This window comes from Lepidothrix coronata, unplaced genomic scaffold, assembly GCF_001604755.1.
Source record: "Lepidothrix coronata isolate B3197 unplaced genomic scaffold, Lepidothrix_coronata-1.0 Scaffold6, whole genome shotgun sequence".
Classification (NCBI taxonomy): Eukaryota; Metazoa; Chordata; class Aves; order Passeriformes; family Pipridae; genus Lepidothrix; species Lepidothrix coronata.
The window spans coordinates 11,455,991-11,471,858 of record NW_016690186.1 but is presented as its reverse complement, the minus strand read 5'-3'; the positions used below and the strand labels follow the sequence as shown (position 1 = coordinate 11,471,858).

General features: G+C 35.4%; 2 protein-coding genes across 2 annotated transcripts in view; both read left to right on the top strand.

Annotated features, from left to right (window-relative positions):
• The first annotated feature begins 77 nt into the window (after nucleotides 1–77).
• ZBTB14 (zinc finger and BTB domain containing 14) lies at nucleotides 78–2,670 on the top strand. Its single transcript, XM_017832935.1, has 3 exons — nucleotides 78–181; nucleotides 832–912; nucleotides 1,319–2,670. The coding sequence occupies exons 2-3, from the start codon at nucleotides 910–912 to the stop codon at nucleotides 2,660–2,662; spliced, it is 1,347 nt and encodes a 448-aa protein (XP_017688424.1). The 5' UTR covers nucleotides 78–181; nucleotides 832–909; the 3' UTR covers nucleotides 2,663–2,670.
• Nucleotides 1,370–15,868, top strand: part of AKAIN1 (A kinase (PRKA) anchor inhibitor 1) — a 35,273-nt gene continuing 20,774 nt past the window's right edge. The window contains exons 1-4 of the mRNA XM_017832947.1: nucleotides 1,370–1,467; nucleotides 6,012–6,079; nucleotides 8,324–8,466; nucleotides 13,287–14,108. Coding sequence (XP_017688436.1) covers nucleotides 14,015–14,108 — 94 coding nt within the window. The 5' untranslated portion in view covers nucleotides 1,370–1,467; nucleotides 6,012–6,079; nucleotides 8,324–8,466; nucleotides 13,287–14,014. The remainder of the gene's footprint in view (nucleotides 1,468–6,011; nucleotides 6,080–8,323; nucleotides 8,467–13,286; nucleotides 14,109–15,868) is intronic.

Here is a 15,868-nt window from a genome sequence, read left to right as displayed (position 1 = left end):
TTCGGTAGCGAGGGACACTGTAGCTGAGATGCCAGACCTGCAAAGGTATTTGTAGTGAGTCAAACGTTTCCATACCACGTGAAACACACGGCACCAAGAGTAGAAGTTGCATACCTGTCATCATGCCTGTTGTAGAATGTCATAGAATTTAGGAAAGAAGTTCCCAGCAGCTCTGTGCCAGGTGATGGGGGATTTGTTCTGAACCATTATTAAATTTCCCTCCTCTCTGCTATGTTTCCTTTTTCTGTCACAATGAGATGCCAGCGATTGGGATTGAATAATTTGAATTATGTGGCTGGCATTATGCTTCTGCTCTTCGTATATCTCCATTGTTTGGAGATCTGGTACACTTGATGTCTCTTTCCCTGGTCCTTGATGCTCATCCGCCCATAGCACAGTCTGCTGTCCTTTGGGATGCCCGATGTGCTTGCCAGACCCTCTGCTAGGGTTGCTCGAATCTCTGGTTCAGCAGAAGACTAATCAGCTTCTTGATGGGTTGGTTACTGGGTTGACTGTAGTGATTCCTGTGGAAGTTTTTCAGACTTTTAGGTGTAGCGCGAAGTAAGTAGCAGGAAAGTGGAGCCAGGGAAGTGCAGTAGGCAGAGGAAAGTAAACACATGATTTATATCAACAACGTTATATAAACAACAATGTCAGATCAATTTATGCAGTAGAACTGTAGTACCACTGAAAAATAACTGCGTATTTTAACAGTGCATTTTGTCTAACATAAAATAATTGAGAGTGCTGTGTTTTAACATACAAATTTAAAATAATTTTTGGAATAGATCTTATAATTTTTTGAAATGTTATTATCTTCCTGTCTTTCAGGCTGAAGGTGGCCCAGTCTGAGGGCTAATCTGTCAAATATTTAATAATCATTTGCTCAGAAAATTTCCCACGTTGTTCATGGTAAGGCTTATATTTGATATTTCACATTTAGTTTGTTGTGCTGACACAGAGTATTTCTTACACATTTTTAGTATTAACGTTTTCTTTAGCTGTAAGAATTACTTAAGAGTTGGATCATACATTTACTGAGAATTGCAGTTTCACAGAGAAGGTTTCCAGTTTTGTATAACTGAATCAATAAATAAAACTGAGTAATTGTAAAGTGAAAAGGAAAGACCTATATGTATTTACAATTTTAAAATAAGTTTCAGAGTAATGCTTGTATAATCTAAAAGCTTTTTCTGATCATATTAAGAAAAAAAATTATTTGACAATTTTTTTAGTATGTAAATAGTTTCGTCTGTTGGGATTTTATGACTCAGACTGCTTTATAAAAATTACAAAACTTTCTCTTGTTATTTTACAGGAGTTTTTCATCAGTATGTCTGAAACCATTAAATATAATGACGACGATCACAAAACTGTGTTCCTGAAAACATTGAATGAACAACGTTTGGAAGGAGAATTTTGTGACATAGCTATTGTGGTTGAAGATGTTAAGTTCAGAGCCCATAGGTGTGTGCTTGCTGCCTGCAGTACCTACTTCAAAAAGCTTTTCAAAAAACTGGAAGTTGATAGTTCATCAGTAATAGAAATAGATTTTCTTCGTTCTGATATTTTTGAGGAAGTTCTCAATTACATGTATACTGCAAAGATATCTGTTAAGAAAGAGGATGTAAATTTGATGATGTCTTCAGGCCAGATCCTCGGTATTCGATTTCTCGATAAACTCTGCTCTCAAAAACGTGATGTTTCTAGTCCTGAAGACAACACACAGTCCAAGAGCAAGTACTGTCTAAAAATAAACCGTCCTATGGGAGAACCCAATGATACACAAGATGATGAGGTGGAAGAAATTGGAGATCATGATGATAGTCCATCAGATGTGACAGTGGAAGGAACTCCTCCAAGTCAGGAAGATGGAAAGTCACCAACAACTACCCTGAGAGTGCAAGAGGCAATTCTGAAAGAGCTGGGAAGTGAAGAAGTTCGAAAAGTAAACTGCTATGGCCAAGAAGTAGAGCCTATGGAAACGACTGAATCTAAAGACTTAGGATCTCAGACCCCTCAGGCTTTGACATTTAACGATGGCATAAGTGAAGTGAAAGATGAACAGACACCTGGCTGGACCACGGCAGCCGGGGATATGAAGTTTGAGTACTTACTTTATGGTCACAGGGAACATATTGTATGTCAGGCTTGTGGCAAGACCTTTTCTGACGAAGCGCGATTGAGAAAACATGAAAAGTTACACACTGCTGATAGGCCGTTTGTTTGTGAAATGTGTACAAAGGGCTTTACCACGCAAGCTCATTTGAAAGAGCACTTGAAAATACACACAGGCTACAAGCCTTACAGTTGCGAGGTGTGTGGAAAGTCTTTTATTCGCGCACCAGATCTGAAAAAGCATGAAAGAGTTCACAGTAATGAGAGGCCATTTGCATGCCATATGTGTGATAAGGCTTTCAAGCACAAGTCCCATCTCAAGGACCATGAAAGAAGACACCGAGGAGAGAAACCTTTTGTCTGCAGTTCCTGCACTAAAGCATTTGCTAAGGCATCTGACCTAAAAAGGCATGAGAACAATATGCACAGTGAAAGAAAACAAGTTACTACAGCCAATTCCATCCAGAGTGAAACAGAACAGTTACAGGCAGCAGCCATGGCTGCGGAAGCAGAGCAGCAATTAGAAACTATAGCTTGTAGTTAAAAACTAAAGCAGAAACTTTATCAGAAATAATATAAGAAATGAAAATGAACAAAATCTAGTGTTGATATACGTTTAGACTGAGAATTTTTTCAAGAAATCATATTTTTAAAGAATTGAATGTTACATAGAAATACATAGCATCACTTGGTTAAGTATTTTAAAACATTTCAGAGATGGGTATTCTTAGAATGTGAAGCAATTTTGTTGCCATTAGCAGTATAACGCACTAATACCTGCTTTGAGAGTGCGATCAAGTTCTCTATAAAACAGGGATAATTGCTGGCTGGTACTTATTTCATTCAGTATGGAATACTGCATACAACATAAACATTGCAATCAGTGAGAATCAGCAAGTTTGAAAGTGCTGAAATCTCAAAAATCACAAACATGGAAAGGAAATGCTTGGTTTTCATAATTCTGAAGGTGTTATAATTTTTTGAGAAACAGACATTGATTCCCTAAGCTTTTTAATTCCTCCTTTTTTCACTTAATGTAGGTAGGTACAGTAGAGTGTAAGTGGGATGGTGATCAGAATGAAATTGCTTCTTATTCCATTCCCCCAGATACCCTCTTACTTTAATCAAGGTGGCAAGTTTAATGAAATACTTGATTTCTTGAAAAAACTACATTATTCACAGTGATTCTGTCTGGCGAAGCAGCAGCGTCATGGCATTCACCAATCCCTTCAGTGGGTAAAAAAGTCTGCCTCATTTGTTTTTGTGTTCACTCTTATATAGGGCCCTGGAGATGGGACTGGGCCACAAAGGAAAAAGGGTGCAGCGTGAATGAGACGTGCTCCTTACTCAAACCCAGTAGAAATCAGTTTAAGCTAATACAGCCTGAGGCTGTGCTTTTTATTATGCAGCTTTCAGTTCACCTGACCTAGCACAGTGAAGGTAAAGGAGTGTTTCTGGGAGCACAGGAGGTTTAGCTGCACTGGCGAGTGACCTGTCACTGCCAGACTCCTGGAGCTGCAGAGCACAGCCACAGGCTGTCACATACCTGCCCCCAGTGTTCAGCTGGGGTTTGTGTCATGGCTTGTCTTACCAGCTCATAGGTTCTGTTCAAGTTTAAAAGCTTCCACCTTCTAACTCACCACCTCTCAGCAATAGAGACACTTCAGTGAGTGAATTCAGTTGTAATTGATCCAGAGTGAGTGTTCGCTATTAGTCAGTTGCCTAGTCTCGCCTATTTTTTTTTTTAAGATAAGCTGGGGTACATGCTGCTAATTTAATAGTTAACTCACAGAGTCAACAAAATAAGTTGTCTTTGGATTGGAGTCTCCTGTGTGTAGTCAGCAAGAGAAGACACAATAACAGTGATAATGTAATCCAAAGGGATATTGAGCCTTTATTTTAAATTTGTAAATACTACAACTGTTGTGAAAACTTCATTCGAAGTTGGAATGGGCAAAAACCCACACTCTTGGGCACACTGTAGTAACATTGGTCACTTGCGATACCTATAGCATATGGAAGTGTTAGATCAGTTTCTGGTAAGTTACTGTGTGGTACATCACATCTTGCTTTTCTAAAAAGAAATTTAGAAAGTGTTTTTGGAACTGTTATATGGAAATTCTATCATTGGGGTTTTTTTTGTTTGGTTGAGGTTTTTTTTTACAGCTTCATTTTATTCATGTACTCATCAGGTTAAACAGTTATCTTAAAATGCCAGTAATTGTTTGAACGCTGGTCTGTAAATAAAACGTGAACTTAATATTTTAGAAAATGTAAACTTCAGACCTTTACCAATATATTTTTTTAAAATGTTGCTTCATTTTACATTCAGTAATATTAGTTTGTAAACAAACTATACATTTTGTACCTGTGCAACATCAGAGGATGTGTATTCATTGCATTTTATTGGTTCTCTTGAGGAACATGATAAATGACCATTGTTAAAATGTTTTACTGTATATGATCATAGATATAAAGATAGTAGGTCCAAAATAGGATCTACGTTTTTTTTCTAAATATATTAGTTGTGCTATGTTTTCTTATCTAAAATTGTGTTCACTTTTTTTCTAGATTAAATTGGGGTTGATAAGAACGTACAAAACAGATCTGTTGTAATAAGAGTTCAAAAGTGTAAAATGTGAAGAAAGTAAATCTTCTCTAGGTCTACTATGAAAAGTGCAAGAAGCACTTTTTAATGTAAACATTTACATTAAAAAAAAATCTTTTAAAGGGTTTAATGCCTGGGGAAACATTGCAATCTCCACTAGTGGTGACATTCAAAAATGGACTAGACAAACATATGTTAGGAATGGTTTAAATATGGTTAATTCTGCTTTGAAGCTGAGGGATAAGCTGAATAACCTCTCAAGAACAGCTTCATTGGTTTGTTGTTGGGGGGAGGGAGGGTTTGATTTTTGTTGGTTGGTTGGTTGGTTAGTTGGTTAGTTGGTTTTTTGGAAAGTAATAAATTAAAATGGATCTCATGGGACAGCAGGCACTTAAGTAGAAAGACAGAGCTCAAGTCTTACGGTTAGAAGAATATTGCCCCCTGACTTTCAAGCACAAGCAGTCAGGCTGTGAATTTGAAATTGTTATAGAAAAACAGGCTTGCATTAAAAGACTCACTACCAAAAGTGTGATAACATTCTGTGTTACATCAGAGTAAATTCTGCTATTGCTAAAGCTTATGGCCGGAAAAGTTAACAGCTATAAGGACTGTGTGATGTTTGTAGCTTTTAAAAGCTGGGACAGATTGATATTATACATAATCTAATACAGAAGTGTGCAGAGGCATGAACAAATGTTATTGTTGCATGTTCCTTGGACAAGTATAAACACCTTATGTGAGCCTTGGTCTTAACAGTCTATGACAGGATCAAATTAAATGAAGTCAATTGAATTGCCTCCATGTCAAAGGTTTTGAAAGGGGCCTCGGCCTCCTGCTAGTTTTTAGGTGCTTAAGTGTCAGAAGACTGCTTAGCTGACAATACTGGTTAAGAAGGCAAAGGCTCAGTTATATTTCTGAAGTTGATTGAAAATTTTATTGGCAATTCCTACTAGCACCGTCTGTTTTAAGGATGTAAAATTACCTTATTTTTTCTTTTTTTGAAAGCCAATGGATAATTGTTTTTCTCCCCGGTTGTTTTTACTCAAGGCAGAGAGAAGGCCTAGAATACTTAAGTTTAAAGTTTTGGAAGAGGTTTCAGAAAGAAGGTGTGGATGTAACCTTAGCTGTATATAGATTATTGTTAATGTGTTCTAAATTAACCTGTTTGTTGTGTATGTTCTGAAGGGAGGTTCACTTATATATTGTGGGGATATGTCTGTGAAGTTCAGATAAATCTGTCTTCATCTTAAGACACTACTGCTTCTGTCTCTCTCATCTGTGCCAGAAGACATCATGTATAAAAGCAGGTGTGCGTCAGCTCCGAGCCACCGAGGTTTTCCAGCCTGATAAACAGTAAGCTGTAAACCATATTGATTGAGTAATGGGCACATTTTTATTTTTGCTTTTACAAGGATGGCATGGCAGCTTCTTTCAGAGTTTATGAGACAGTGGATGAGATTCGCTCTGACTAAAGGGAATTTTACTGTTGACTGTATTGGGGCCAGACTAGTCTAACATTCCTTAAAAGTTTTCGAAGAGCAGGCAAGTTAGCTAATTGGTGTGCATGCAGGAATGACAGAATGCTGTAGAAAATAGATGGCTAAAATAACATTGAATATGGATTACTTTTTTCTCCAAATTAAGTAGCAAAAATATTATGTATAGAATTAGTCCTGAACGTACACTTGTCAGTCTGTGGTTTATGAGATCAGAGTCAGTTATGTCTTTAATATACATAGGATGGCAAACACTTGGTTACTCTCTTTGGCTGACACTGAACCTCCATCCATCTTATGATGTTGTGTGACCACGTGGCTTCAATGGAACCCTCTGTGTATGGGAATTAAGTATATGAATAGGTGTTGTGTAAGCAGGGCTTACATGTATACAATGCAGCAACATGTTAGTTGATGTGAAATGAGCTTCTTTTGGCGATTGTCTTGTGTAAGGTCAGCACCAGATGAGACACTAAACCACAGTCGTCTCAGCTGCAAAAAGATCTAAATATAAGGAAGTGTAACAATTTAATTAAAAGGCTTTGCACTTAAAAGACTAACTTAGAGTGAAAAGAAATATTTGAAATAAGAACTTTGCTATTCTGTGATTTTAACTGGGTGTTCTTAAAATAACTTGGTTTTTTGTTTGGGTTTTGTTTCGGGGTTTTTTTAAGAGAAAAAGGAACAAAAGTAACACATTTTTTCCTCTGGTATCTGCTTAATTTCTGATCCTAATTGTGTTAGCCATAGGTATGCTGCTGATTATTTGGCACAACTCAGTTTGGAAACTAAATGTTCAGGAAGAATACCTTTCAGCCCTTCTCCTCTCCCCACCCCTTCTTTTACACAGTGTTCATTTATCAATAGTTAAAAAAAATAATAGAAAATGAAGCAACTCACAGTTGAGTGAGTACTTCTGGTTTTATTTTTCTACTTAATTCTTTTAGAAAGGTTTAGACCTGGAGATTAGAGTATTAGAGGTCAGTTTGTGAAAGGAAATGCGTCATACTCACTTCGGTAGCAAACGTGTGGATCAGTTTCTGTTTGTTTCTGTTTGTTCATATAAGCTACAAAATACTAAATACTTTGCAAAGTCTTGCCATTTAGGTACCCAAACGAGTTCTTTTGAAGATCAGGCCCCAGTTTTCTAATGTAGAGATAACTTTCGTTATTCCATTAAGTAAGAATACTTAAAATTAATAGAGTCTGTGTGAGATACAGAATAAAATATCTGATTATATCAGAAAGTCTACCCTAAGGTTAGAGTATATTTTTAGGGACAGATTATCTTTTATTAAGTATTTTATAAATTCAGGCACCTCTAGGCTTACAGAAAGGACAAAGCATTTATGCAGGAGAGTACATCTGCTTACAACAGATGACTTTTCTGAATGTAAACATTTGCAGATTGATACAGAACAGAATAATTCTACCTGGAAGGTAAAGACAGATCTAAGGAATTTTCATCTTTTTCAAACAGTTAGTCTTTAGATCACAGCAGTATGCCCAATCAACCAGAAACTTGCACATTTCATTAAAAATTCCATTACTGCAGTTGGTCTGTCATTTGTCTTCATATAGATCTAAAACAATTATAATAACATTCTTACTCATTTCAGAACAGATGGAGAATTTCCATGAATAGATTTGTTAAATATGTGTCATAAGACTTGAGACACCTATTCTCAGGAATGATTTTTAAATGTAATACAAGAAACCTGAAATAGCCAAAAATAGTAATTTTTGAACTAAGAACTAAGACAAATAGATATAATGCATTGGATATAGATCATCTTTATGAAATCATTAAATCATGAGAGCTATTTTCTGCTTTTTCCACCAAAACATGAGAATTTTTCTTCTGTTTAGAAAAATGTCTTTTCTGATGCAAACCCTTCTGTTGAAAACAATAACCAAAACCACCCAAGTCCTACTGTGCCTTGCAGTTTTCTGACTTCTTCCCAATGGCCTATTTATACATTTAAGTAATCTGCATATGCTAAGAACTTAGAGTATTTTTGTCTTTTAAAATATTCTAAAGACCAAGCTTCCCTGCATGTAAGTTTTCATTCTTCAGTAATAAAGACACTTTTTTTTTCAGGGTCCCAGGGTACTACAAACAGTGCTTACAGGAACAAAGCATTGTAGTGGCACTGCAGATTGCTCAAACAGGAGGATGGGGTATACTAGAGCTCCACTCTGAGATCAAAACCTCACTTCTTTCTACTATAGAATTTGGAAATGGTACTGACACAAGATTGTGTGTACTTCTACGTGGAAGTTTCTCTTCAACTGATAACTGAGGTTATCAGTTATCTGCAGGTGATTTCTGTCTGATTTGTACTCGTCATCAGCATAATTAGGGTTTACAGAGAAGAGTTTTCAGGATGCTGTCTTTCAAAATGTTAGTTAGTTCTAATTCTGCATACTGTCAGACCTTGTTCACATGTTCCTGTTGTGTTTAAGGTTGCATGGGCAAAGTAAAGGAAAAGTGTTGGGGTAAAAGCAAGAAAGTGGTGTGAAAATGTTCTAAACACTGCATTTGTTAAACTATTACAAATTGAATGCAATTTTGTATTTAATACATTTAGGGTACATTATATTAAAGAATATGTTTTCAATGCTTAAGAAGTCACTAGTCTCAGATCATAATTTTTTTATTTGTTTCCATTACTTTAATCTCCAGCATTTAGAATCAGTGTGTAGCTTTAGTTTCTCTGGCTATGAAAGCCATGAAGTGTCATGTAACTCTGATCAAATTATACTGACTGTCTATAGCTAACCACATTTAGTGCTTTTTTTCTTTACACCTGGACGTCCATCTTTTTTGTACTTTAGAAAAGCCCATTAGCATTCTCCCATTTCCTGTTACAAAATAACTGAGGTTTTCGTGAGATTTGCTTAGGCCACTAAAGAATGTTTTCTCAGATGGCAGTAGAATTTGATCCAATTGCTTTGCAAAGATGTAAAATGAATAGAGAGTGGCTTCTTGTGTGTGGAAGAATAGTTTACAATGTTTTTTTTTTAAATTTAAGCATTGTTTTTATTTGTTTCCGTTCTGCTATAAAGCTTGCTGTTTGAGAGTAAAGTCTTCTAAAGGCACAGCAAAGTATACTTTGTATAGTAAAGCTTAATTGTGCTGAAAGGGTGAGTCTTGTTCCTTCTTGATTCCTTTCCTGCCCAGAAAGGTGTCTGGTGAACTTCTCTGTCAGTGCAAGGTAAGTGATCAAAGTATTCAGGTAAGAGCAGGGATGATGGTAAACAGCTAAGAGGAAGGAACAGGACCTTCTCATTTAAACTGGTGTAAGGAGTGACAACTCACCCCCTAAAGGTTTATCTTGTCATGACAAATCTCATTGCTAAGTTATGTTCTTTTGTTCCTGTTGAATTCTTTATTTTTGAGTACTTGTGAGGGTAAAGAGGTTCAAGGGAAGCTCAAAACAATTCCACCTGTTTCTTCAGGTAGAATTGACCATGCATAAAATTGTGGTAGATCTAATATTCTGGTTACTCATTAATATGTGGGATAGTATGTACTATTTGTAACAAAATAATAGCTATTGACTTTGATCCAAAGATGATCTAGCCTCGGTTCTTTGAGCACAGGAAGAGGCTTGGCACTCTATTTAGCTTGAACTTATTTGTCTGTCTTAGGTGGTAACAAAAAAAGAGAAGTAATGCACCAAGGCAGTAGGCTTTATGCCCAAGGCACAGCTAAATCATGAGATGTTTCCCTGTTTTCGAGTTAACGAAAGAGCTAAATGAGGTCAAGGAATCACATCCACAGTGATTTAAGACCAAAGTTGTGGTTGCTGCAGTTTATTGTTGTTTTTCTGCCTGCAGTAGCACTCCTGTAAGGTCTCAGTGAACCAATCCATGAAGAGCTGAAGCACCTGAACAATAATGACTGTTCTGAGGCATTTTTTTTCTTAACTTTATCAGCCCCACATGATCGCCTTGGTGCTAGGGTCAGTGGAAGAGCAGTCTCAATTTAGAACGACTTCAGTTATTGTGGAACTTCCTCTTAAGACATCGGCTTTGTGTTTCAACTGCCATAGTAAACCTGCAAATTGTTGCTAAAAGGGGTAATCCCGTTCTCTCCTTTCTTTTTTTGCTGTTACCTTTTGCACCTGTTTCCTCCGTCTGTTAGCCTCAGATTTAGTGGCTTTTGTGGCTTTAGAATAAGCCAGTTGAGTGTATTCCTATAACAAAGCAATACAGTGCTTCAGTGCGTTAGTTTTAAATTGACCTCCCTTGTCGAACCAATTCATTAGGTTTGACCCAAGGTAAGTGGCAGGGGCTCATTGCTAGAGTTAGGAAAAGGAATGGAGCAGGACTTGCCAGCTTTGGCACCACATTGAATGCCATATGATGAAACACAGCACTTGTTGCACGGTTTGTGAGAAGCAGCCAGGCAACAGAAAGGATCAGACAGAAGTCCTTTGCAACACCCACTGCTGGTAGACTTATGGGATTTTGAAGAGGGATATCTGTGCTTCATTTCTGCTTTTTCAGGAGAATGGAATTTGGGGTTTGAAGTTGGGACTTTTTTTCTCTTTGTTATTATTTAAATTAATCTGACCCTGCTTACCTCTTATTCAACAATTCTACACAGCCTTGAATGGTGACAAATTGATCAAATTAAGGAGAAAAGAGTTATTAATAAAAGACAATAGGTATTTAACTTATTGAAGAACAAAACTGTAATCCCAAAAGGATGAAAAATGTATTTTTTCAACATAAGTTAATCTTTGCAAGTATTAGAAGTGAACAATATTTTCCTCATAGTTATTTACATCTATTTTAGGTCACTTGCTGTGTAAAAAATAATCACTCTTTTTAGTGATTTAGCAAATAATATAAATCCAAAGTAGGTTGTGTATTTCATTAGGTGATGTCAGCTAGACTAATTTCATCACAAGAGTTGTTTTTTTCTGTCTTTCTGGTTTAGGATCCTCTGATAAACTTAAAGCTTTCAAACGACTGATTTTGATTTATAAATATATAAATATATATATATATAAATATATATATTAATATATAAATATTAATGCACTTGAAGGCCTGAATATAAAATGTGTAGGGTTTCATACATTTCCACTTGGTAAATACTTCAGATTAATGCGTTTTATATGTGGTTATTGAGTTGTGTAGCTGAGGCTTCAGAAGGTATTCCTTGCTGAGAGTTGCCTTCTCTGAGTGAGAAATTCTTACCTGAAAATATTTCTGTTCTCTGATATTTCTCATAGTTTTCTGTGATTTTAACAATTTTTTTCCCCATCTGAAGTAATGGTATTTGAATATTTTCTTTTTACAAAATGCCTTATTTTATATTACAGCTATTATTGATTTTGATATTTTACCCAGTAATATTTTACTAATTTGTCCAGATTATCCAGTAAGATTTATAATAACAATGGCCACTATATTCATGCTCTTAAAGTATAAAATAGAATTTAAACCAGGATTTTGAGCATAAAATTTGTAATGCTGGTGTAAGCTTTCAATATTTAACTTTTCAGCACTGTACAGAAAACTTTATACCCCGGAAAGCAATAAGATCTCATTGACTGCTCCTATTGGAAAGACTTGATTTTTTAAAAAAAGTATGTATATGTATATTCTAATTTTGTTTCTGGATTTCTTGATCTTGGGTCAAGTAAGGAAAAAGATTTCAACTGTCAGCTTGGGAATTAGGAAAGAGCAGCTCTACTCTTTTGTATTTCAGATGAGTTAGAAGTCTGAACATAACTGGGCTTGGTTACTAGACTAACAGTTATCTGTAACTATACATATAGTAACAATTAAAACTTACATTTTTTACGGTGCCTGACAAGTTTGCTTATACTCGAGTTTTGCCATTCGATCTGCAAAAAAACCCCATAAACCAAAAAACAACACAAAAAACCCCACCAAACCATGACCCTGCAATTCTTACTTGAAAATGTCATTGCTGCCATCATAAACAGAGCTATGTTAGACAGAAATGTTTTAATTGAAGTGAACAATTACCCATTTTAAGTGTTAGTCGTATGTTTTCAATATAAAGCATAGGTTTAATTTTCCAGTTCAGTAATTAACTTTTATCCAGTTGTATGACTTTCTTGTAGATCTCCCATTGTTTCAAGGACAGATTAAATGCAGTCAGACAGTAGCCCTGATTTGATGGATGTGATAAATTCTGCTAGAATAGGGATGTCCTATTATAGATACTTTTCAATTGGACATGCATTATGCTCTGTGAATCTTGCTAACCTAATTTAAAGTTTTGATACTCTACTGTTTTAAATGCTTTCTTTTGTATCAAAGTTGATGTTTTCAAACTCAATTTAAAATTCATATATTTGTCTTATTTGGCCACATTTTTTAATTTTTAGCCATGCATGATGAAATCCCCATTCCTTTGACTCTATAGGACAAGTTGTGTATTTAGTGTTTTTATTTCATATTGCTGTAATTCAGTACAACTTCCCGTTCTCAGTTCTTGAATTTAAGCTGTTTAGTAGCATATTAAAATTATGATTTCGGTATTTACATTTTACATATGCTTGTTCTCTCACCATTAAATTAAGCATGTGGTTTAATATTTAGGTTGTTTACATTTGTCAAAATGTATAACTGATTTATTGAGGACTCTAATAGCATTTTTTATGAGTTAGGAAGTTTCTTCATTCATTCCTCTCCTTAGTTCATTGGCAAGCTGTTTTGCCATGGGTCATAAATGCTTCTTTAATTGTCTCCTTTTAGGTTCTTTGAAGACTTGAGCAAATGCCAAATTTTATCATTCATGTCAAATTACACACACCAATAAGCCGTGGCATGATCAGAGTCTTAAAACAGTTTTTATAGAAGAGAGAAAGAGACGTAAAAGCCACTCATTTTTAGTGTAACAAATGTCACGCTGGTAGTAACAGAAAAGGTTTGAAGGTGAGAGTTTCATTTCTGGCAGATTCCCAACCCATCCTATGTGTCTTCAGTGTGGTGCAGAATGGTATGGCCTGGTCCATGTCAGGAGACAGTGGTTGTGTGTGAGGTTCTTTAAAGTCTCTGCCTATGTTTCACAGTGTCTCTGCTAGATCCAGAGTCATTAGCCAAGGACTTGACTGGACTGAATTCCTTGCTGTATAAAAGAATTCCTGTGTAATGGAAAGCCTCTGAATTTTGGACTGTGATTCATTCATCTGTCTCGGTGAAGGGACTGGCAACTTGCAGAGATGTGGCAGGTGGGAGCAACGATTGCTTTGCTTCTACTGCACAGTTGTATGTGCAGTGATGTTTTAGGTGAGTCAGTTAATCTTTTATTTAAACCTCCTGAATTTATCTAGGTCCTTATTTCATGTTGATTGGCTTTTGCTTTGGGTTCAGCTTCTCTAATTTTGACTTCCATCTAAAAGAGAAAGATGCCAATTTACCTATGGGACTGTTGAAAGATAACCATTCATGGGTGTGAGGCATTCAGATGAGAAGGTGGCAATAAAACCAGCTAGATGGAATGGGGCTTTTGGGATCTATTTACAGACTGTGGAAGTCCTGTGGTGGACTCATCTTTTTGCTACTTAGAAAACCCTGCAATAAACAAAACAAAGAAACAAACAAAAACCCAAACCCCACCCTAAAACTGTACAGCTATTTCTCCTAGACTCTGTCTAAAATTTATTCATATTTGTAAATCTCAGCCCTGGACTACTGTGCAGTTTATCAGATCAATTAAGAAATATTAATAGACTGATGAATTGAAACTGTGGTGGCCACATTTATCTTCAATGGTATTCACTTTTTCCTGTCTTGAGAAATGTTGCATGTTCTTGCTTCTGGCTTTCAAGGTGTCATGTCTTTAGCTGCTGGAAATCTGTGCATCATTATTCTTCTGGAGCACTCACAGAAAGGTAACTGGCTTTCATTTAATTATTTTTTCAGGAGATTTGCACTTGTGCCCCTTTTTCTTTTGCTTTTCTACCTCCTCTGTTTATTCACTACATCTCTCTGTTAGAGGTATAGTAATCAGAGGGGTATTAGAAGTTAGGTCCTAAATCTAGGACCCTGAATAGTATGACCCCTAGTATACAAATTGCCATTTGGCACTTCAAATATTCATCTAATATTTAGATATTTCTTGCTGACAGTCACAATTTCCTCTGAACAATTTCCTTGAATTTTCAGATGTAATGTATTTCATCTGGGCTAGTAAAGATTTTTGTTGTTAAGCTTAACTATAAGACAGTCAGTGACTGTAGTAAGTTTTTGAAGACCATTATGATAGTAGTCAGTTTAGCAAAAGGCATCAAGTAGTTAAAGCAATTTCCTAATTGTATTACTCTTCCCTCCCAAAAAGCTAGATTTGACTATTAAAGTTTAGATGTGGAAGGAAATTTAAAAAAAAAAAAAAAACAAACTCTAATATAATAGAGAGATAATTAATTCTCAAAGTTGAGAAGAAAATTTTTTATAAAATATAATACTGGCATCTGATGTAGACGTATGAAGTCTTGTTTATCGCTTTAGAAAACATTTTATTATAAATTGTTCTCATATTTAAGTAATTACTTCTGAATGATTCTTTCAGAAAAGAGTTTAAAATTTTACCTGAAAAATATTAGCTGTGTGTACTTGTTAACAAAATATTGAAACTTTGAATATCAGGTAAAAATACCTCCTAATACATATTTACTAAGCTTCTGATTCTATGCGACCAAATAATTGTTTTCAGGGTTTAATTCAGATGTAAACCCATGGAATTATGAATAGCAACAGATGATTTAAAGTGACATCAGTCAACTTTATTTTTATAACTGTCTCAAAATGTTAGTTAACTTTTTAAAAAAGCATTACATTTCTTTAAAAAAGTACCCTATAAGTAAGTCAAGACTTCTTCAAAAGTTTTTGAAGATACATACTAAAGAATTTTTAGATGTCCTGGTGTTATACAGAAATTAGTAATTCCTCACTCGAACAGTAAGAATGTAGATGTTACAGAGGGACTGTATAATTTTAACTGATAAAAAAATCAGTATATATTTTTAAGTGCTTTTGTGTTTTCTATTTCAGACAAGTTGATGGTACGTCTTTACATATATTTTTAAGATATAATGTAATTTTTACCACTGTGCTTCATTCTCAAGGTTTTTTTGTTGTTGTTGTTTGTTTGTTTGTTTTGTTTGTTTGTTTGTTTGTTTTTTTAGTACCGGGAATGCCTGACAATGTTTTCCATTGATGTGAAGTTGAATGAAAAATAACTATTAGTTCAGTCTTTGTTTTGGTGGCTTTACTGCATTAACTGCACATTTTTTGAGGTGACAGTTCACTATAGAGCTCTGTCATGTGCAGTTATTTCAGTGATTTTGTGTTCATTTGAACTTGTGACCAAATCTGAAATTGAAAATTAATTATGTGACAAAAAGAAGCCCAAAATGCTTCTTGATAACATTTATTTTCTGTGTGAGAAAACATTACTTGCTGGTAGCCTTTAATTTGAGCAAGAAAACTGAAAACTCTAAAATAAAATGTGCCTGATTTGAGCTATTTGTTAGGGTAAACAGAGAGAGCAGTCAAAGAAAGAAGTGTGTTGAACATTATCATTAATGAACTGTATTCTTTCCCCAAAATGTTTTGAAAATCTTTTAACAAGGTGCTCCACTACCTCAAAACC